At 35.8% G+C, this 23,982-nt stretch overlaps 2 protein-coding genes across 6 annotated transcripts in view; one reads left to right on the top strand and one right to left on the bottom strand.

Moving 5' to 3' along the window:
• Positions 1–1,832: 1,832 nt before the first annotated feature.
• The window catches only part of LOC107582724 (gamma-aminobutyric acid receptor subunit alpha-5-like), a 29,764-nt gene continuing 7,614 nt past the window's right edge, over positions 1,833–23,982 (bottom strand). For 3 of the 4 annotated variants that reach the window (XM_016268669.1, XM_016268670.1, XM_016268671.1), the window contains exons 7-11: positions 19,361–19,443; positions 12,069–12,212; positions 8,846–8,998; positions 5,737–5,948; positions 1,833–3,809 (exon numbers count right to left, since the gene is read on the bottom strand). In XM_016268669.1, coding sequence (XP_016124155.1) covers positions 3,528–3,809; positions 5,737–5,948; positions 8,846–8,998; positions 12,069–12,212; positions 19,361–19,443 — 874 coding nt within the window. In that variant the 3' untranslated portion in view covers positions 1,833–3,527. Of the gene's footprint in view, positions 3,810–5,732; positions 5,949–8,845; positions 8,999–12,068; positions 12,213–19,360; positions 19,444–23,982 lie in introns of all 4 variants that reach the window. The other variant, XM_016268672.1, reaches the window with a different exon arrangement.
• Positions 10,173–23,982, top strand: part of LOC107582723 (gamma-aminobutyric acid receptor subunit beta-3-like) — a 78,249-nt gene continuing 64,439 nt past the window's right edge. The window contains exons 1-2 of one of the 2 annotated variants that reach the window (XM_016268668.1): positions 10,281–10,353; positions 18,911–18,993. Coding sequence is in view for 1 of the 2 variants with exons in the window: in XM_016268666.1 (XP_016124152.1) it covers positions 10,259–10,353 (95 nt within the window). In the remaining variant the exon portion in view is untranslated. Of the gene's footprint in view, positions 10,354–18,910; positions 18,994–23,982 lie in introns of both variants that reach the window. The other variant, XM_016268666.1, reaches the window with a different exon arrangement.

The following is a 23,982-nucleotide window of genomic DNA, read 5'->3' as shown; positions in this document are numbered from 1 at the left end:
ACGCGCTTCATTTTTAATAACACATAAAACTACTCGTCGACCCATTTCGCTTTGTTTTCAAGTTCTTATGACAGTATGGTGTCTCCCTTTTTGTGAGAGCATGAACTCGGCCAGTTCAAATGCATGATAGACTATCCTCTTGTGGCTGATTACAGAAATGCAGATAGGACGTGCAATAGAGAGTAAATCACAGCACATACTAAACTACATACAGTGAAAGAACAAACAGGAGTGCTGTGCAGTTAACCACAGGGTAAAGGATGTGACAAGAAAAATGCCGGCACTGTCAAACATTTTAACTCACTAAAATTAAAAACATAATTTTTGATGTACAATCAAAGTGGTGCCAAACCTTCCAGTGAAAAAAAAATCCCCGCATTTTTAAGAGCACATTGAATTTAAGCAAATCAAGTTGAAACACACACACACACACACACACACAAACCTCAAAAGTAAAATGAATAAAATCAAGCAGAAGAAATGATTGGGGGTTAAATGGATGGAAAAAAGACATTATGATAATAATGATGAAAATATTACAGTGTACAAGAGTTTTGAATACTATGCTTTTAAAGCATTGTCAATTCTGACATCTATATGTTTAAATTATGAGTGATCAATACATTATCTGACACTTTCTATGTGCAAACCATCTTTGCACAACAGATTAAATTAAAATAGTGACAAACCCTTTTGATAATTAAAACTGACATTTTCAGCTTTAAGAGATGCAATCTTTTGGTTTTTCTTAATAACACAATGAAAAGAACTGGGTATCTCTTCATGATACAAACATAAGTCTCTAATGACATATCTGAGTGAAAGCTTCTCAACTGTACACTAGCGGAATTCCGGTCCGGCACCATGAGTACGATTCCAAGCTCACTCCACTACTCAGGGGATTAAAGGTTTAAGGTCCATTGGCATGCTGTGCATTATTGTGTGAGAGATAAGTTTAGTATATTAGAGAGGTTTACACTTGCCTTACATGTATTTAAAAAGAAGTAAAGTCTTTCTCTAAACCCACAACAAGAGCATGGCATGTCAAATAAATCTCAGTGTGACCGAAACAAAATAACAACATACTTTAACATTCATAAAGCATAATTAAGAACGGTGACAAATATGTAAATGCACAGAATACACAAACATTTCATTTGTATATTCTGTCACACACTGAACACAGCTGCCAGTCTCCAGTAATATGCTAGTGTATAATATCACACACATAATGCAAAATTACAGTTACTTGGTCACACTGGTGCTAGTTTAATTCAACGACATGTATAGGAGCACTGGTAAGAAAAGCCAAATCCTTTACAAACAGATGTGGGCCAGATGTTGCCAGCACACAGGACCAGAGGAAACATTCCATATCCTCCCTGCTCCAGGAACTCTGGTCTTGATGTGTGCATGTGTGTTTGTTTGCTTGCATGCGTGTATGTTTTGTATAATCCCAGAAGTAATCCCAGGAAGAATCCTTCTTCCATTTACAGTGGCTTCTGCAGCAACCATTTCATTAAGACAATATCTAAGCTTCCTGTGCATGTCTTATTGCCATGAGCCTGTGAAGAGCAACCATGAACCCAATAAACATAAACCCCTGCAATCTCGTGGCAGATAGTCCAGCATTAACCAAAGCAAACAAACTGCATACTATTTTTGATGTAAATAAAGTCCTTGTTGATACTCTTTCCTTTAAATGAGCTCATCTGTGTGTAAATGTGACTGGTTTTAAATGTAACTAACATTCTAGGCCAGGTCTAAAGATTTGCAATTAAGCAATGTCTTTTGAGCAACTCAAACAGAAGTAATCAGAACTTGGTCAAGAAACATATCAGGCAGAATTTATTGCTTCAGACATGTATGCTTTGAGAAACAGCTGTACATCCATTGTTGTAAAAGGGCACATTACTGACTCACTTGAACTCTTTTAATGATTCATTCTCCTATAGGCCTGAGTAGTGTACAGAGGAGCTTAATGGCTCTTGTAGTTGGCCTCTTAATGAGCTACACATCATCTGTAGGGTCACTTAGTTTTTGTGCCATCTCACTTTCACATAACAAGTTCAGAATAGAATGATTACAGGATAAAAACTGAATCTTTCTGAGTCGCACTTTTGGACTATCAAGGTCATTGTTCGCTCTTCCATGTCATTCCCCAAATAAGTAGCCATGCGTTTTGGTTGAAGAGATGGCATTATGGTGTGACATTTCAGTTCCAACCAGATCCAATTTGAACATGTCTGACAACAGCAGGTTCTACCTTTCTACTGTACAGTTGGCCTTCATTCTCTCCCTTTTCCTGTCTTTAGAATCTGAATGTTTGAATTATTAAATGTGAATGTTTCTTTTATTTTGTTTTCAGACCTGTTTACCTGATCCTTTCACATTAGTCTACATGGTAGCGCAAAGAAAATATCACTAGGTGTCAACGTTTAAGGCTGTTGCTGACTCATTCCAACCTCGAAAACCCACTGGCCAATTTACAACACAGACAAAAAATAAGAAAATGGCTATCGCATAAACAGCATGAAAAGCCAATGTGAAAACTATTAACTGTAAAGAAATGCCACATTCTGTCAAAGCCTACAATATTTCACGATACAATCTGCGTTTTCATCATCATTCATGTCGCTTTGGCTGCACATTAGATTAGTGAACCAGAACCATTTTCAGCTCTTCCTCACTAATGTTAAGCCGCATCTACGCTAAAACAAAGCATACACAAGCTATGTACAAATGATTCGCTGCAACCCAACCTTGTTCACATTGCAGGATATCTTGGTCTAAAGTGTGAAAAGCTGCCTAAGGTGCACAATTCTATTTAGCTACTTCAAAAAAGCTTAGAAAAAAATGACAAACGAAAGTGAAATCAGTAATTGTGGGACATTCCCGAGCACTCGTATGAAGTAATCCCTCTGAAGGCAACATTTTTAGCATGGCTAAAAACTTAGCATAGCATCTGTCTGCCTTACACCATTGATGCTAAAGCTAATAAAAAAGAAGAGAAGGCTGAAATGCATTAATACAAAGCAAGGGTTTCATTATAAGCAATTACCCATTTCAACATAGTAGAAAATGGTTTTTGCATAGCATTTGGCCTTGCTGTACTTCTTTTCAATATATGTTTTTTTTTATACTGTGATAATGTTGATGCCAAATGCATTAATTTTTGTTAACATCCCTTGGAAAATTTTCATGACTGAAATGGTAGCTTCTGTGGCTCTCAATTCATTGTAAGATGAATGCAATAACCAGTGGAAACCAGAGAAATATAAAGTAGGAAGTCAAGGCAGATATGGCAATTATATTCCCATAGAGCTTTGAATCTATCATGCAATTTATGATATCAGGAGGAAAATTCAACAGGAGCACTCCTCTTATAGAATAGCAAAGTGAGAGGTGCAGTAAATAAGTGCTCGTCATCGTTTTTTGCAAGGTCAGCTTGTCGTCGAGTATTGAAGTGGAGAAGAAAAAGAGGTTGTGAAGGGAATGTCGCAGTGGCATAGGGGGCTTAGCAGGGGCTAATCGGCTCCAGTAATGACCGGTTCCCTGTTGAGATATGTGGCCCAGTAGACCAAGTTGAAAGTCCCAAAGAGGACCGGGAACACTATCCGAGACATCTTGTCAATTTTGCTGACGCTGTTGTAAGTCTTTTTGGGGTCCATTGCAGGCTTGGTCTCAGCGCTCTTCAACTGGACAGTGGTGCTGTTGGAGATGGTTGAGATAGCTGCATCCTTCGTGAAGTTAACTCCAGACAAACAGGCATTGTTTGGCTTTTTGGAGAGTGCCAGTGGGTCTTTTTTCTGTGGTTGAGAAAGCAGAAGACATTGTTATAGTCAGATTTTAAACAATATTGTCAATGTAAGAACAAAGTTGCCAACTCTCTGCCCAGAGAGGCCAGATAATGAACCAGTTTGAAGGTCGTAACCTTCTAATTAAAGGTGAAATACAGTCATGGTTAACAGAGATCTGAGTCTGAAAATTAAACATTGGCCTCTGCAGGGCCAGCAGAAGAGATTAATTAATAAAGCCACAGTATAATACTGGAGCGGTCGAGACTGCGGTTCAGACAGAGTGGATTGAACTTGACTCAATCAAGGGTATGTGCAAGTGACTTTGAGGCACTTTTCCAAGTGAAATGTCATTTAGTTAATCACAATTACACATCATCTACGCTGTTCATCTATAAAAGTTATAATCCTTTCAAGGATTTTTGTCCACAATCAGTACAATTACTTTAGGTCAAAAAGAACATAAGCAGCAGTTATAACTCTAAAAATCCTGCTTTATTGCTTTTATGTTCCAGTACTTTCAGGTGGGCAGAGGTAATCTGTCACCATGCCAGCTTGTGGGGGTGGCAGACAAAAGGTTCTGAGTTGCTTCTAGCCACCTAATTTTTCCACAATTCATCTTTGCTTAAAAGAATAGAGCTTTCAAGTCTAAAAGGGGGTGCAAACGCATCATTAAGATAGTCCATACAAGTTTATGCACTGTATTACAAGTCTTGACTTATTAGAAAGGAGTGAGAAACACCCAAATTTAAGTTCATGAGAGTCATAGAGATGTGTGATTTGCAAACGAGTCGTGAACCGTTTGATCCGATTCACAATACCCGGAAAGATCATATTTGGAATAGAGTTCCCGATTTCAATTGAAAATCATTGAAAAGTACGATTATCATTGAATAATTTGCGTAATTGCTGTAAAGAAAATTTAAAACACATGCAAATTAGCGCATGAGTGGTATGGATATTTTTTGAAGATACACACACATATGCACATTTTTATTTTTAACTTTCAACTAATTAAATAATTCTGAAATATTAGAATTTTTATTAAGAATTAGAATTTCTAAAAGATCACGACACTGAAGACTGGAATAAATTACATTTTAAAGTATATTCATATAGAAAACTGTTATTTTAAATTGTAATCATTTTTCACAGTATTACTGTTTTTACTGTATTTTTCTTAGTGAGCAAAAGAGACGTCATTCAAAAACATTAAAAAAAAATTGTACCAACCCCAATATTGAACAGTATTTTGTATACGTCACTTCCTGCTCTTTTTTAAAGAAGGACCCCACAGCATGAGCTCAAGGTTTTAGAAAGACTACTTAGCAGGAGAGGTGGAATAAGTTGGTGTTTGATAAAAAAAAGGGTGACATTTAAGAAAGCTGTGCTGGAGGTCCAGATCTGACCTTCAGAGGTCTGACTGTAGAGTCTTTACTAACAAACTCACCACAGTGACATTGACAGCTCTTTGAATTCTGTTTGTCCACTGCGAATGAAAAATTACCACCTGGGTGAAAATGGATCTTGCATAAGCAGAAACCTGGCATTTACATGTTCATCAACCAAGCAGCTCTCAGAAATCTCAATGAAGTGGCTGGTCTGAAGGGCATTCTGGGTAAAGGCTAAATATTCATCCTGTAGAATTTCAAAATGTGACATCCATCAACAGCTAACACAAATACAGCTCATCTAATCTAAAGCAGTTGACATTTAAGTTAGTGTCACCATCTGAAATGTTGTGACTGAGCACTCTCAAGCTGTTCCGGTGTCTCAAAACAATTAGAAAAAGCATATTATATAACCGCAATGTATTGTAACCTTCGCGTCAAACAGAACTGTCATGTTATGCAACTTCACTCAACAAAGCCTCTTTCTGAGGTTTTCTAAGAGTTGAACATCACATATGCGCAAACGCATGAAAACATACTAAACTTACCTTAGGCTGCTGAGCCTCCAAGGCCTTCTTTCCATCCCATGCCCAGCTGCGTTTTGTGAAGTAGTTGACTGTGGCAAACTCGATAAGCGCAGAGAACACAAAGGCATAGCAAACAGCGATGAACCAATCCATTGCAGTGGCATATGCTACTTTAGGAAGAGAGTTGCGGGCACTGATGCTGAGGGTGGTCATGGTCAACACTGTGGTCACACCTGTGGAGGATCAAACACATAGATATTTAAAATATTATAAGATCTCTAAAGCAAAATAAATAAATAAATAAATACACTACCGGTCAAAAGTTCGGAATGATTCAGAGTTTTTAATAACAAAGTCTCTTGTGCTCAACAAGGCTGCATTTATTTGATCAGAAATACAGTAAAAACTGTAATATTGTGAAATATTTTTACAATTTAAAATAACTTTCTATTTTAACCTATTCATGTGATGGCAAAGCTGAATTTTCAGCAGCAATTACTCCAGTCTATACGTTTATTCAGCATAAACACATTTAATTTACTTTTATAAAGTGACAGTTAAGACATTTATAATGTAACAAAAGTTTTCTATTTTGAATAAATGCTGTTATTTTGAACTTTCTATTCATCAAACAATCCTTTAAAAAATGTATCATGGTTTCCACAAAAATGTAAAGCAGCAAAAACAACACTGATGATAAGAACCATTATTAATAATTGAGCACAAATTAAAAAAAAAGATAATAATTTAGCACCAAATCAGCATATTATAAATGATTTCTGAAGGATTATGTGACACTGACTGAAGACTGAAGTAATAACTGTTGAAAATTCAGCTTTGCCATCACAAGAATAAATTACTTTTTAATATACAGTATGTTAAAATAAAACAGTTATTTTAAATTATAATACTTACTGTTGTCACATTTTTTTATTTTTGATCAAATAAATGCAGCCTTGTGAGCGAAAAATATCTTTTCTTATCTTAATACCTTAAGACCCCATAAATCAAACAACACGCCTAATTAACAAAATACATTTCTTTAAAACGTATAAGAGTTACACCATAATTTCATCTGCAAAATATACAGGCATATAATGAACAATCACAACAATCCATCAAAAAATGTTCAGTAGCAGCACAGTCATTTTGTGAATGCTGCTACCAGTGAGCAGGGAAATTCGTCTTTCATCCAAAATAATTATTTTAATATTTAAAATGCTTTGCATGAATAAAATATTGGTTCATGAATCATAAACTCATCTTAACAACAAAACAAAGCATACCAGCTGGGAATAATGACATTAAGATCCTTTCATTCCCAGAAATGCAGTCTAGTTTCTATCAAAGAAAAAACTTTATAGACGGTAACAATGAAGGGTCAAACACAGCAGCACTGCAGTTCAGATATAACTGTTTATATATATATCTAACATGCCCTTAGAATGACAGTATCGTTATAATTCTTTATGCAAAGCCTCTGAGAATAGTTCTCGATAAGCATCTAAGGAGTGGAGGTGTGCTGTCCCTGTCAGAGGGAGGTCAGATAGCCCCAGGCAGCGGTCACAGAGACTTTTAGACATAAATAAGTATGGTACTACAGTCCTTTAGGCATATACGGCTCCGGGATTTCTCAGCCTCGGGCTATGCAAATAAAACGCTGTCACATGTGTGATATCAGCAAGTGAGTCTTTGAGCCTCCGTTCATGGATATTTGTATATTTATGTGCGTGAAAAAGCATTATGTTTTGATGTAGCCTTTATTGGCCAGTCATAGAGATGTTGTTTGCGTGGGCTCATATTCCTTGTGGACTGTCTGCTCGCTTTGCTGATTATTGCCAAGATACAATGCAAGGCCCCAGAACTGAATAGGAATGGCGGTGTGAATTCAAAAACAGTCATCCGAGTGGATTAGCTCTTAATTCCTTCTGATTGCATCAGTCAATTCTGATTTCCATTTTGATAAGAATTATCGATGTACAAAGCAAAACATTAAGTGACAGACCGAAAGGAGCAACAGATAAGAATCCATACATGCTAGGTGAGTGAAAACAGAATATAGTTATATAAAATCTGATGTTGAGTAAATATCTGATGCTGATGAGTTTTTAAAGGTGCAAGCAAGGTTTTCTTTTTTGTCTAAGCAGTCTATAATAACTGGAGAATGCTATTAGCATTAGCATGATATAGTTATGGTATTAACCAGAAGAGGCTAATGGAGCCATGCTAAACAGTGTTGTTAATCCTAACTAAAACTACTGAAATTGTTTTTGGCAATTTTAATAAAGCTGAAATATAATAAAATATAAATATTAGATAAAATGCTTTCATTTAAAAAACTTAATTGAGAATTAGAAATGTTCCCTTGCCAACGCCAACTATAACTGAAATAAAGCTGTAGTAGTAAAATTACGAAAACTGAAACAAAATTAAAGCTATAGATTTAAAAAAAATACTAAATACAAAAAAATAAAATCAAAATTGAAAATATCAAAATAAATGCTAATTCAAAGTAATAATAATAAGTATTATAAAATTATATAAATAAAACTCTGAATGGTGTAGCTATGACATTAACCAGCAGGAGCTAACAGGGCCATGCTAAACAATGTTGCTACAGTATTGTTAACAAAATCACTGAAGTAATAAGGTTACAAAAATTAAAACAAAACAAAAAATGTTAATGACAGCATTCATGAGGTGGTGACCCATTCATGTAGATTTAAACAGCTATTTGTGTGTGTGTGTGTGTGTGTGTGTGTGTGTGTCTGTCTGTCTGTCTGTGTGTGTGTGTGTGTGTGTGAATACACACTGACTCATGGGGACTTGTGTCACCGTGGGGACTTAAATTGAGGTCCCAATGAGGAAAAAAGCGAATAAATCATACAGAATGAGTTTTTTGTGAATGTAAAAATGCAGAAAGTTTTCTGTGAGGGGTAGGTTTAGGTCTAGGGTTGGTGTAGGGCGATAGAATATACGGTTTGTACAGTATAAAACCATTACGCCTATGGAGAGTCCCCACAAGTATAGTAAACCAGACGTGTGTGTGTGTGTGTGTGTGTGTGTGTGTGTGTGTGTGTAAAACGCGAATTACCAAAAAAAAAGGAAAAGAAAGAAAGAATGCACTAACCAAAGACAGTCCTGGCAGGGACAGATTCCCGGTTGAGCCAGAATGAGACTTGGGACAGAATAACAGTCATGAAGCAGGGCATGTAGGTCTGAATCACAAAGTAACCAATCTTCCTCTTCAGGTAGAAATGGGCCATCATGACTGTGTATTGACCTGCAGGGGGAACAATGAAACAGAAGAAGAATGAAATGAGAGAAAGGATGAGAATAGAAAACAGTGATAGAAAAATAAGTAAGAGAAGAAACAAATGGACTAAGAGAGGGAGGGATAGAGTGTGATTAAACTCTTGTGGGATAAGTGCAAACCAGCTGAGAGGTTTAAAGAGAAAATGAGAAAAAGAGAGAGAGAGAGAGAGAGAGAGAGAGAGAGAGGTGGTGAGAAACAAGTCACGGGAAGACAGAGACATAGTAATATGAGACAAATCAAGACAAATGTGAAGTGATGTGATTATGGAATTTTCCAACAGTACTGTCACTATTCTTTCAGAGTAAAGGGAAACACTTTGACTTCCTAGTTTGTGGTCTCATTAGCACCAAATAGTGGACAGTTACTGTAATGTCTAACCACAAAGATGATTTGATGTTGTTTTAGTGAAAGAGTAAAACTTAAATGACTTTGAAGAAATAAAAACTGCATAAATCATCAGAATGGAACAGATTGAATCATCTAAACAAAAGTGACATATATGATGTGTTTAAGAGCTGCCACACTGTGCACTGGAACATGACATCAATCATTAACTGGAATAGAAAAGAGAATACAGAGTGAAAAAAACATTATATATCCTGTTAACCAAACGAAGATTGAATTTGAAGCTTTTAAAAAAATATTTTTGAGCCACACAGTCTGATAAACTATAGAAAATCCACTGATGACTGCTGCTTTCTCCTGGCAAAATCGGATTTTTGTGTCCCACTAATCCCTCGTCACAATCTGCATCCTGCAGGCTTCTCTCTCTCTCTCTTTCTCTCACACATACACACACACACACACACACACACACTCTTCTGTCTCTCGCACTTTCAATAGTTCCATCCATTCTGTCAGGCCAGGTCATCCATGTTTAGGATATACTTTTTCACGGCTTGCAGAGAGAGAGTGAGGGAACAAAAAAGGGGGTAAAAGCAGAGCAAAATTGCAAAATCTAGTCAGGATCAGAGGGGAGAGATCAAGTGGATCAGATGAAGAGGATGATGATAAGCTGCTGAGCCTTGGTAGTCAAGGAAAAGTTTGAATGTCGTGAGGGCCCTGGGGCAAAGATGTCCTCGTCACGAGGGGTTCGTCGCATCCCCTTCGTCTCACTCGGCCATTTATTTCAATGACCGGGAAGAAAGCACAACTGGCAGTGCCCCATTTCAGATATTCCACCTTGGATGTGCCCTGCAGGGTGGGACTCTTCTGAGAGCAGCAAACATGCGACTGTGGTGGATTTTACTGCTTAGCTTTTGGAGTGTTTATGGAGAACTCCCATTCATAGCAGAGAACAACGCTGCCATGCTGGTCAACTGGTGAGTGGTCTGTTTTTTTTACACTCAAAGAAAAATAACACAGCATTGAATGTCGACAGAAACGGATGAGCACCTGAGGGGGGTCAGCTTCTAAATCAATTTGAAACAGTTGGGAAGGGCAGGTGCTATTTTCTGGATGGGAGTTCTTATTAATAAAAGGTGACAGGTTATCTGGATGTCTTTACAGTGTGGGCCAAGTGATTGAATGTTGACATTTCCACTGAAGATAATTTTACCCTCTGTTTGGCAGACTCTAGAAGGTCTTTTTCCCCCCTTTCTTTCTTCTCCACTGGATTTTCTAAGTTGAGCTAATGACCCTGCACTCATGATATGAAGTCCTGGTGGATCTATTTTTAACTCTGTAAAGAGGTTTGCCTCAGATTAGAAGCAGTGATGACCAGCTGACCTTTGTCCTGCAAGTCAGCCAGGGCAAAAATCGGAAGACAGGTTATAAAGTCCTGCCAAGAAAGAAATACCATGCTTGTTTCTAAGTGTTTCTAGCCACCTGATGACAGCAGTTGAACTTTGATGTGTAAATCAATGGCAGTGAGAAAAAGAGATGGCTCAGCAGGGTTTAAAACATCACGTGGTCAGCGTAGTTGATAATATCTGCCTAGCTCATGATCAGAGCATGATAATGTCTTATTGAATATGAGTGTATGCCAGCTCAGCACGGTTATCCATATATGTACATCCATAAAGGCAGAACAAGGGCAAGCCCCCAACCCCACCCCCCACACATGATTTCAAAGCTAGAGGCAGAAATGATATGAGTGTATTACCAGTCATCTTTACATAACCGAATTGACAGATGCCACCTAGGCCCCCTTCTCCCCCTTGCTCGTCTCCCATGTGTCTCATTCCGGCTTGAGCCAATGGTGGCTGACCGACGTCACATGGTAAAAGCACAACTGATGGGGAAGCACAAGGATTAACCCTCCAGACCCAGTGGCTCAGGATAAGTGTTGTTTTCTCCCCTCCCTCTCTCTCATCTTCATCTCTTCATGTACTCTTGCTGGTCCTAGAGACAGCTGGCCACGAGTGGGAGGTGTACTGAAATCCTTGATTTGAAAAAGCTATAATCACAGAAGGGCTATCGCTTTATTTAAGAGAAAAGATGTCACATTGTGTAAGAAAATGAAACTGAAATGGTGCGATGTAACACATCCTGTTCCTGAAAATGATGCATTAGATGCAACAGGTTAGAGATGAACTGTGAAAGAATAAATATGATTTACTAGCAAGAAAATAAAACATCCGTGATGGCAACTTCAATAAGGAACGTAATTCATAATTAAAATGAAACTTTAAGATAAACAATCCAACTGTAATTTTATATATTTATATATATTTAACATTTTATTATTTTTGTTAATATTGTTTTATATATCAGATTTAACAAATTCTTATATATATATATATATATATATATATATATAGATATAGATAGATTATCAATAAAAAAATTGGTTGTATATAAAACCAATAATAATATGCTACAAAAATACAGAATACAAAATAAAATAATAATACAAAATACAGCTCCATGGCCAGTAAGTATTATTTATGGGCATTACATTTTCTCAATTTAGGCCGGTACTACAAAACGTTTTGGACCCTGGTCCTAACTGTAAAGTTGAATCACAGATCTTACACAAAGTGACTGACTGACACTCACTGAAATGAATGGGATTAGGTCAGAGAAAGTGATTTACCTCTACTTGTGCTGATATCTTCTGTACCAACAGTGTGGCCAATCAGATGGTATTGGTTGAGACGTGACCCTTCCTCTGCCACTACCACAGACATGCCAGGGCCTTTAGTCCATTTATACACCACTTCTGAGATAGGGTAGGCATCTGGAAAAGCACACAGTAGTTTACACTTATTATGCAATGATAACCGTTATTAACCAGACTTTGCGAGTACCTGGAAGATTAGTTCAAATTAAATGTAATCTGTTTAGTCCCGTCTTTGAATAAGGTTGCATAAGTGTAACCCACTCTTGATTGTACAGTCATTGTCAGTTGATTGCATTGCGATTTACATGCAGGCAACTTTCATTACTCAGATTTAGGAGGTACAGTGTCTACACCTGTCAATCATGGGGAAATATCAGCTTCCTTTATTAACAGGGAGCATGTTTTTCTGACTCTGCCAAGTGTAGAGCTAGGGTAATACATTTAATCATCTGCAACTGTGTTGAAAAATAGGATCAGACCATGAGGGTTAAAAAAATTGATTTTCATAGACACCTGCACCTCAGTTAAAGACAGCTAGAGGAACACCTCAATAAAGTGACACGACCTGAAGAGATTGCAAGTCTTTGCATATGTTAAAAAAGTGTAACCTCTGTATAGTTATCCTGCAAAAAAGCAAGAGATCTAAAAAAAATTAAAAAAAACGGCCACTCCTTTTAAAACACTGATCCACAAAACCTTCTCTTTTTTTCAATTTGCATTTTATTTTATAATTCACTATAATTATTTTTATTGCATATTTATGTATTTTCGTTAGTTTATTTTGCAAACTGTAATCAACTCATATTCAACACAATGTGAAACAAAATTTTCAGTAGACGCTAGTTTCACATAAAATAGCTGCAGCTTTACAGTTTCTTAACACTCCATTTTTTTCCCTTTCGCCCCCTCCCACCATCTTCAATCTTGAAGCAAAACATTAATCCTGCCACTCTCACTCCACATATCTCCATCACAATTAAGATTGACTTCGACCATCTAGACTGAGGGATTATTCTGCCAACAATCTACACACACAGACGCACGTAGCCTTAGATACCCCTAGCAAATTCCTGCAAACTAATTCACAATTTACAAATTGTCAGTCTCACCACCCCCACTCCTTTCTTTATTCTTCCCCTGACTAGGAAAATCAAACTCGCTATCCACTTTTAGGAAGCATTCAAACACAGTTCAGTTATAGTGAAAGCTCTCATCTGCGTCTTGGGTACCCCTACAGATAATGATGTACTTTTACCAAAAAAACTGTGCCAAATTGCCTTGGATGGTCACAGAAAAGTATTTTGCATGTTGAAATGCTGTAATAATATAAGGTATTATGTAAGGCATCATAGGCAAGTAGCTTCTAGGCCATTCTCAAAGACACTTCTCAGAATGGATAGTCCACTTGAGGGCAAGTCCACACATTACCTGTTAAGACTCTATAGGGCACCAGCCAAATGAGATTGTAAAGGTAATACTGAGTGCTGGGAGAGAGAGCATAGTTAGGTAGTTAGTTCAAAATGCTGGCAAGTCCTATAAATTTCTATTTTTAACTACAGCATTTTATACAACACTTTGTTATGCAACACTTATGGGACAAATGTACTGTATTTTATTGTTAACTGTAGAAAGTTCTATAAACAACTCACAGTGGGTTTTATTCATGAAACATGCACAGAATTGTTTAATATTTATAATTTTTTTGCATTTAAATCAATAGGTAGATTTACACACAAATGGGTTTAAATACAATTTACACAAGAATGCTGTGTTTCATAAAAAAGGCCCAATGTTTTTATAGAAAGGAATCAATCTCTCTAAATGTTTAATTGTAAAACATCTTCCTCTGGTATTTTTTTGTGTTTTTTTTGTTTTTTGCTATAGTGATAATTCCTGTATTTTCCTAAGCATTGAAAAATCAAGTATCTCTGAGCTGATATCAAGTTTGTATTCTGTGTTATCTCCCTTTCTGACGCACAAAACATTACTGCTGTCATCATTATTGTGGATTTATGGTATGAACCTTTACCGACTGTGTGTGACATTTCAGACTTTTTGAGAACCCTGAACAAAACCTGAAACTAATTTTTAAGGGTTAGATATCAGTTCTCCTAAGGACAGTGTTTGAAGTGGAAATTATGGTATAATTATAAAGGTACAGTAATGAACAACATGTGCATGAGGAAAATATAGATTTTGTGTGTTTATATTATACCCAGACCACTGTGGGAGATGTTATTCTTACTTTTTTTGACATACTGTAGTCTGTAAGACATTAAGGAAAGAGCATTTGATAAACCAAAGGAAGTGACAAGGTCTAGCTAACAGTGGACAAAATATTTCTCATAGGTCAAAGGTGAAGACTTGAGGGAAACAAACGTAGCTCTTCATTATGACAGGGTCACCACAGCCCAAAGAGAAAATAGCCTGTAGAATAACCTTCTTACTCACACACGACTGAAACACTTTCCAGTAAAATGAAATCGTTCAGAGTGGATTGACTTGACAGAATGTGTGCGCGCATATACAGGTTTGGCTATACTCGAGAGTGCCACACAGTGTGTGTGTGTGTGTGTGTGTGTGTGTGTGTGTGTGTGAGCTTATTTTATTCCAAGTCTAAATCAATTTTATATTTAATGTCAGAGTTTTCATTTTGCTTGTGCATCTCATTTACAATCCACTCTTGTTTTTAATGTAATATTGAATGCCTTTCAGCATTTCAAATCAATAACAACGTAAAGTAACTTAAAGAACTTAAGTAGCACTTAATTAGTTCATTCAACAATTCATGTTTAAATACATTTAAAAAAAAATTAAAAAAATGCATAAATATCTCCTTCTCAAACATTTGCTAATAAACAAGCTAGAATAAATATAGTCAGTGTTTAGAATTCCTCTCCAGATTTTACCACAAAAATGGCAGCATATGTAATATAAACTCCATTTATACAAAGAAATAACAAAAGCAGCACTCCCTCCTTTTTTACAAACACCCACACCTTTCAACCTGTCCCTATAAAGCCTGTCTTTCTTAACACTGAGATTATGAGGCTTGGCTGCCCTAAGGTGAACCTAATACTCTATACATCAGCTAGTGACATCTTTAGTCATTAGCTAAGCAGGTTGAGAAGCAAACACAGTATTCTTAAAGATGCAAAGTTGTATGTGTGTGTGTGTGTGTGTGTTTAGACATAGTTTGAATGATTATGCATATTTGTTTACTGTATGTCTACTGCCTATTCTTTAAATACCTGTTGACCTGTATCTCAACTCATTATTTTGTAGAACTACCTCTATGGTATATCCTCCATTGCTGACCTATGCCTTATCTTATTTCTCCCTCAAAACTCTCTGGGAAGAGATATATTGGAGTAATCTGAACGAAAATATGAATCACCACCATTGGGGACCTTTAAAAGGTTGAATCATCCCACAGTAATCTTTGGTCTATATAATCTTTTGAGGTGAATCTGCTGGCACGAGAACCCGAAGGCTGTAATATACACTAAATATACACTATTCTGGTCATCTAATAAAACTTAATGGACATGGCAAAAAGTAGATATAAAAAAAAGATATACAGACTGAAGAATATGTAGTGAAAGACAGAGAGAAAAATATCAGAAAATAGTGACTTACTAATTTTGTTGTTGTTTTTGCATCAAACATTGCTGAATAATGACTGTATAAATGACCGTTCATTTAGAAAACCTACAGAGCTTTCCACTCAACAGTCTCTACATCAAACTAATATAATAATTAAACCAAAAACTACCAAATTATTAAATCTATATTTATTCATTTTAATTCAAGTAATCATGTAATAACTGGGTTAATGTACAGTCAGACAGCTCCTAGACACTCCACAGTCTCTCTCTTCTCACATAATAAAATTATTTCAACTCAAATCAATATTTCATGTCTAGCCATGCAATGAGTGGGATAATGTACTGTACAGCCAGCCGATCTTTACAGCAACATAAACCCTCTCAGGGTGATACAAGACCCTCAGCTTCACATCAGGGACTATTTTGTGATAATGACAGGATGACTTTACATTAATCATGAAGTTAATGGCTTTGTACCTCAATGTGCTTAGTCCATAGCTGAAGATGTACATTATGTCTGTGGAGATTAACCACAAGAAAGATTGTCTGTCTATTTGAAGAGCAGAATATTCCTTAACAAAAGGCTTTAACATAACGCAAACAACCGCTGTCGTTTATACGGACGGCATTGCCTTTCTAAGGCATTTTGGTTGAGATGATAGTTAAAACCAGGCGTCTGTCACTGTTATCCAACCAGTCAAACAAAAGCTGCTAAGTGCAGACAGAATTTATATAACCCTTTACATAATAGAGCACAATACTTCAAGTAAACACATTTGTTGTGTGATTTACAAGTTAAATCATTCTCTGCTGCCTGTATATAGAGTAACTCATGCAAGGGAAATGGTGTTAAACAAGTCTGTGAACTCTAAGTTTGTAAGTACGTAGGAGTCCTGATAAAGGCTAAATTTTCAATTGCCACCTGACAATGAAAAATTAATACCATTTGAGACATTTGAGATAGCTCACAGGGTGTTTTGAATCTTAAGTAGAACGTAGAATAAAAAACAAAACAAGAAATGCTGAGAAATTACTAATTAAACAAAATGACTAAATAATAAAAGACAATCATTTCCGTGCAGGATAGTTCATGTTTATTAACACCGTACTATTCATTTGTGAAGATCGTGCTCAACCTTCATCAAATATTTATAGCGGATTAAGTAGTTCTTGCTTCTATAGTAAAATAGGTAATTTATGAACAGATCAACGAGAGGGAAAAAAATTAAATCAATTAAATGTTGTTGGATATGCTATTGTCCATAATGTAGATCTGAACAAAGCAAGAAAAACAAATCCTGCCACACTAAAGGCAGTCTCCAGAACTGACAATAAGAGATCTTTTGTAAGTCTTGTAACTACTAAGACTTGTTATTATTGTTATTAAAATATTTTCAGTATACCAAACAAAAAAAGGAGAGTGTTTTTAGAGCACAAGATGTTTTTTTTTAGACAGCGGAGTATCTTAAATTGATCCAGTGTGGCTGGTTTAACATTAGTTTCAAGGATTGTCTGCATACATCAATTTGGATTCAGGTCCAACCTCACTGGCTACTACAATTTTACTAGAGTGATTAGATTTTATACTGTACTTCTAACTACGTTGATGCTCTAATTTAAAAATCCATCCAATCACACTGGGAAGCCTATGAGATTCCCAAAAGCACGGATTCAAACTCATTTTAGGTCACGGGCCAGATTATACTAAACATGAATTTATGCTGGCTGATTATTTTATTAGTTTTTATTTATTTTTTGTTAAATCTTGATGTATTCATGGACAGTATAAGCACAATATGTGGTTTTATTTAACATTTGAAATCCAAGAGCAACTTTCACAAGACTAATATATACACATACAAAACTGATAATTTGAAATATTGGTCCTACTTTATATTAAGTGGCCTTAACTACTATGTACTTACATTTAAATTAATAATTTGGTACAATGCACTTATTGTGTACATACATGTTTTTACATTGTACTTATAATTTAAAAATGCCTTCATGTAATTACATCTGCAATTAATTTCTGTAACTACATTTATAATTACACTGTTGACCCATCCCTTACACCTTAACCCACCCTTAAAGCTACCCAAACCACAAAACTTGTCCCTAACCTTACCCATATCCCACCTCAATAGCAGCAAAAGTGTTTTGCAATACAATATGAACCCAATAAGTACATTGTACTTATTTTTTTGATGTACAATCTTAAAAATAAAGGTGCTTCAAAAGGTTCTTCAAGCGATGCCATAGAAGAACCATTTTTGGTTCCATGAAGAACCATTCAGTCAAAGGTTCTTTAAAGAACCATCTCTTTCTTACTTTTTTATAATCTGAAGAACCTTCTTTCGCCACAAAGAACCTTTTGTGAAACAGAAAGGTTCTTCAGATGTTAAAGGTTCTTTATGGAACCATTTAGACAAAAAGGTTCTTCTATGGCATCGTGAAGCACCTTTATTTTTAAGAGTGTAGGTACATAGTAGTTAAGGCCACTTAATATAAAGTGGGACGAAATATTAATTACCACATGCAAAAAGTTCAACTTTTTAGTTCAACTTTTATTCAATTTGTTTCTTTTTGTAATTTTTATTACAGTAGTTTGTGTTTTTAAAATATTTATATTTAGTATTTATTAACTACTGCAATTTACTGCCATTTTAGTTATTTAAGTACCATTTTAGTATCATGTTAATCTAAATGAAAATGAGAATTATTGCCTTGGCAACTAGCTGAAATAAAATAAGTTTCATTTTTATTTCAGTTTAAGTTTATTTTATTTCAACTATAATAACCCTGGAACACAGCTAACAAAACAAATGTAACATATCAGCTGACGTGCTGTAGCACAAGTGAATCTTTTTTAAATGTAAATGTTTAAACATTCAAATCATCCCACAGGCCAGACTACCCTCCTCCGTATTCTCAGAAGCCTATACGAGGTCTTCAAAACATGAACTTAGAACTTCAGGTCATGAGGGATTTTACCGTGCAGCTACAAATATACAACTGATCAAATATTCAGAAATGCATGATCCTGAAAAGCACTGTCTGTCTTGGTTTCTGCTGTATCCCAACCCAAAGGCTCTCCATGCACAGCCCTATCCTGTAATGCCCTGAACATCAGAGAAACTTGAGCCCATCTCAGGTCATTCCTAGCTTCTTAGCACCAAAAAGCCTTCCTTTTGTGTGTGTGTGCAGAGTGTACGTGAGCGCGGGAGTGTTGACAGGACACCTTCCTACTAATCCGGTCCTCAAATCACCCTCCTCTCTGCAAGCACCAGGTGATAATCTTAATCCTGCTCTTTGGACAGGATGCCACGTGATAATAAGACTAAACCAGACTCAGTACTATGTGTTCAGACATACCTTAAACACCAGTCTGTCAAGCTGTTTCTATATAATTTTCAAAAAGTGTGGTAGATTAGATAGATCTTATACTTGCATCTTGTTTATTTAAATTAGAGATATCGTTCAATGCATTTACTTAATAAAATGGATGTAATCTTGCATTTTGAGTAGTGACTATATACTTCATCAGAGGGATTCTTTTATGATTTCTTGGAATCTGCTGAAACATGTACAATGGGTTTTTGGGGGGGGAATGGCGATTGTTCTTCATTCAGAATAAAACATAGACTATAGACTTACAGCTGCCAAATTTGAGTGGGCAGGCATGAGCATCCATAGGAAAATCCTCCAACTGCATGGGACACTCCGCTGATATGGTCAATCTGAAGAGAGAAAATTTTAAATTAAAATATGATTATCAGCACTTCTGAATATGTTTTAAAGATCAGTTTTTAGTATAAACATATCTTAAGTAATCTTCAGCTTAGTGACAATCGTCACTGGAGCTGATTGTAATTCCATCAACGTTCCTAATGTAGCTATAGCCCTGAAAAACTTGTGTATATTAATAGTAAGACTGAGCTTGTGTGTAGTGTTGAGTCTTGTCTTAGATGTATTTATAGAACAAGGGTGCCATCAAATGCCAGAAGTATGAATGCTGCCAAATCGGTGAAGTAAATCACTGCTAAATTTGGCTTTAAGCACACACACACACACACATACTTCACAAAAACAATACATACAAATGCCATTCCCTATTCAATATTCAGTTTTGCATTCCAATCCATTTTAAACGCTCAAGCTGCATACAGAAGGATTTAAAAGATATATTTTGAACTGGCATCGCCACCTATTGGAATATTTGACTAAGGACTACAAGCTACAAAATAATTACTGTGCTATGTCACTACATTCAGTGCTATCACAAACTAGTGATGACTGATTCAATTTCAACTATTCAAGTTATTAAATTAGATAAACTAAAGCTACATATAATTAATATTGTTGTTGTTGCTTTTTTATGGAATGAACCATTTTCACATTTCAGGGGTTCTCAGAAGCGGAAGTCTAGTTGTAATGGTGAATGGAAACTACAAAAAAAATTATTAAAATAAATAAACATATTTTTTGCAATCTCATCTTCCCCAATAGCAAAAAAAAATATATATATATAAAAAAATCCACCATAGTCTTTCTATGACTTTCCAAACGAGGGGAAAAATACTGAGAGATTGATTCAAATTAGCTTTCACTCCCTCAGCCTTTGTATTAAAAACCCTCATGCAGCAGTGTTAACTAGTTTTATGTAATGTAATGCCAAGGTAAGAAAACAAAAAGTATAGTGTTATAAATGTACATTAAATAAAAACAAATGAAAATATAAAAAACTTAGATTTAGATGTTAGATTCACAATGATTTACTAGATTTGAATTTTTCACAGTCAGTCAATCTTCAAACATATATATTTTTTTTGTATAATATGATTATCACTTGTGAACTTAAAACATTTAATTAAAGGTGCTATGGAATGATATTTATTGTGAAAATCGCTATATCGGATTGAATTGAAAATGTTTCATGTATACATCTAACATTATTCAAACAGCGGGTTAATATATATATATATATATATATATATATATATATATATAAATCACAGTATTTCATACACGGTATATATAAGTCTTTATTCGTGAAAAAAAAATTGTTTCCTTTATTCCTAAAAGTTTAAAGCCCCCTGATGTAGAGAACTCTGCAGTGGCTGAATCCTGGCTATCCTGTAGCCCCATCTAGTGGACCACTTATGATACACAGCTTTTTAATTTTATAACCATATGATTTCCTGAAAAGATTTAAGGCTAAACACATTAAATGTGATGGAGATGAATTTTGCAACTGGACAACATCAATTCATTCTATCTGCAAGAGTGCAACTGAATCTGATTGCTGGATGTTAAAGAGTATATAAGTGATCTAACATGACATTAGAAATATGAAATGGAAGTAGCATCATATTATTATTGTCCTTGTCAAACAGCCCAAAGGTTAAAGGGCACTTCCCATTACAAAGAAGTCATACATTCAACAAATACATCCATGAGATTTACAATGTCTGGATGCATAACGTCTATTTAAATCAATGTTCAAAGTGTGCAGCTAAAGCAAAAATCAGCTTGGCCATTTAGCAAAGCAATTATATGAGATCAAGGCTGATCATAGCTAGCATTACCATTATGGTTACAGGATGGCTCCCATATTATGCTGCTTTGTAGCCATTAAGCCCTTCTCTCAACATCCTGGCTGGAGCCTATTCAATGCTTTGGTGTAAGCAATGAAATAAGATGTCAGCGTTGACCCTCAGCTGACAGCGTAATGAAGATTTTGATATTGCCTCTCTACTGGAACTGCTTAAAACCTCCATCATCAGCATCTGAGGATGAGACCGGGGTTGAAGGGCCCCTGGTTGTTATCTCTGACTGGAAATCCTGCGAGAATGTAATTAATGGGGCGGGACACATGAGGCGCTGTTCCTTCACTTAATCAGCACAGGGCCTTCATCTCTGACAGCTCCATGATGAATTGCTGTATTGGAAAAATGAAGGACTGTCCTCTAAACTCAACCTCTATTCGACCAGCTCACATAACTTTATCAAAATCAGCCATATGGGAGGCGAAGGGCTTGCTATGTACTTACTGAACACAGTTAGTGCTGAGGTCAGCATGGCTGGATGTGGAGATGAAATGATGTGGCACTGGGGCCTTGACAAATCATGGGCTCTCAGAGCTTTATCCTGACGGTGAACTTTATTTGGTCTGTGATAGCCCATTAAAGCTCATAAATTATTATTTTCTGTTCTTCCTTTGGCTGTCTTACAAATTTCACAGGAACATTCTGTAGAAGTCCTATGTAACTCTAAATAACGAGTGCCAACTCAATAGTAATATACAAACCTAAGCTGTAATTATAAATAATGCACTTATTAAAATACTACTTTCTTACAGTTTCCTTATATATTAAAGAGATAATATTGTAATAGATTGTACTTTTAATATTAGAAGTGTCTACCTTTCAGATTGTATATACAGTGCATGCATGTGTCATTGCAATATCTAAAAAATTATGGTACATAAATCACTACAGGACTTTGTATTAATTTGCACATTCACAGTCAAGTAGCAGTTTGAAAAAACATGGAAAATCATATATCTGTTCATTATCTGTACATTTGTATACACAAAAATACAAACACATTAACTTATAAATTAAGGGGTATATCAAAGGTAAAATTTTAACAATTGCTCATTGAAAAATTCATATTGGTCGACCATTAATATGATATCTAATATTGAGGCGGACATGTCCCTCTCAACGTCTATGTTGGTTAAGACCCTCTTTAAAAATGTTTTTATTTTATATTTAAAATTTTTACATTGTATGTTTGCCTGCTGCACCATTTGTCTCAACACTGAGCTCAAGCAAAGAAGTTATTTTAAAAACATGGCAGATCCTTCAGAAGATGTGAGTTTCTAGAACATCTCCCTTTTGTTCGGTCTAATAACCTCCTTTTTAACTCTAATAAAAGCCTGTAGACTGCATTCCACTTTTAGAATGTGGGTGGTGAAACAGTTTTGCCCTGCTTTTTCATGGCAGCTAAGGTGCTCCTTTCCATTTCAGCAGGGGGAAAAAAAACCTTATTGCTGATCACTTTTCCGGAAACAATGTGTGCACTAGTGAGTGGTAAAAGGCTCTTTTAATGGTTCGCATGCACTGTTAGGAAATGCAACACTGGGCAGGGTTTATTGTAGGCAAGCTACAATAGCTCCACCATTGATTTCTAAATGACATGCTCCGAGTCATTTCCTCTCAGAGTCATTAATGTTTGATTGATGATCTCGTTCAATCTACGATCCAAAAAAGGAGCTACTGTATATCTAAGGTGTTAGCAATTGAGCAATTTTGTAATATGCATTTGGTCTTGCAATATGCAACACAGACAATAAAATAAAAAATAAAAATAAAAAAAAGCAAAGATCCGCAAATGAGAAAGAAATGTGTTTCATGTAAATTAAATGATCCATGCTCTTTGACTTTTTCATTTATTTTATATTGCTTTAGCCCCACTACATGAAATCTAATTGTTACCTCTTTGTGAAACTCACCAAATCCCCCTTTGCAATTAAATTTGAGTTAATAAAAGCATATAACTCATTATATAATGGATCACCATAAGTGTAACCTCAGGGAATAAAAACAACTTATATATAACCACCACAATCTAAACACTTTACGATTGTGCTCCTCAAAATTCAGCACTTACTCAAGCAGATTCTACTACAGAGAGGATTTAGTATTGATGCCATTTGAGAACAACAATAGCGGCTTTTATACAGCACTAACACAGCAGTCTACGGTACTTGGCAGTAGATTGTTGCTGATGATAACATGGAGAGCAGAAACTGTGTGTGTGTGTGTGTGTTCTCTCCCTCTGCCCTGATACTGCGAGTAATGGAGCAAACAGTCTGTGAAGAACAACTCAACAAGAGGGGCATAAAACATACAGCCACATGGCCTTTTTCCGCTTTCTCCTTTTCCTTTGTTTCTATCTCTTGCATTGTCTCATCCCCATCTTGCTTTCTTTTCTCTGGAAAACCCTTAGGTTGGAACATCCTTAGATGACTGATCCAGGGCACAAAGAGAAAACTAAATAAACTAGATACAGTAGGTACACTAGGTACATTTTCTGAAGAAAATGTGCATGGAGTTTCAATAAAATTAAATTGCTTCTGGAGCCTCAGTACACTACTCAAAGTCAAAATAATTTTTAAACTTGCAAACTAGGTAAAATTATCTATCCGGATAACATAAATTGGATTTTGTCAAAAGTGCAAAAATAACATATGATTAGTCTTCAGCAATGAT

This window comes from Sinocyclocheilus grahami, unplaced genomic scaffold (genome assembly GCF_001515645.1).
Source record: "Sinocyclocheilus grahami isolate Dianchi unplaced genomic scaffold, SAMN03320097.WGS_v1.1 scaffold47.1, whole genome shotgun sequence".
Classification (NCBI taxonomy): Eukaryota; Metazoa; Chordata; class Actinopteri; order Cypriniformes; family Cyprinidae; genus Sinocyclocheilus; species Sinocyclocheilus grahami.
Note: the sequence above shows the minus strand (reverse complement) of the source record. Positions and strands in the feature narration are given on the sequence as shown.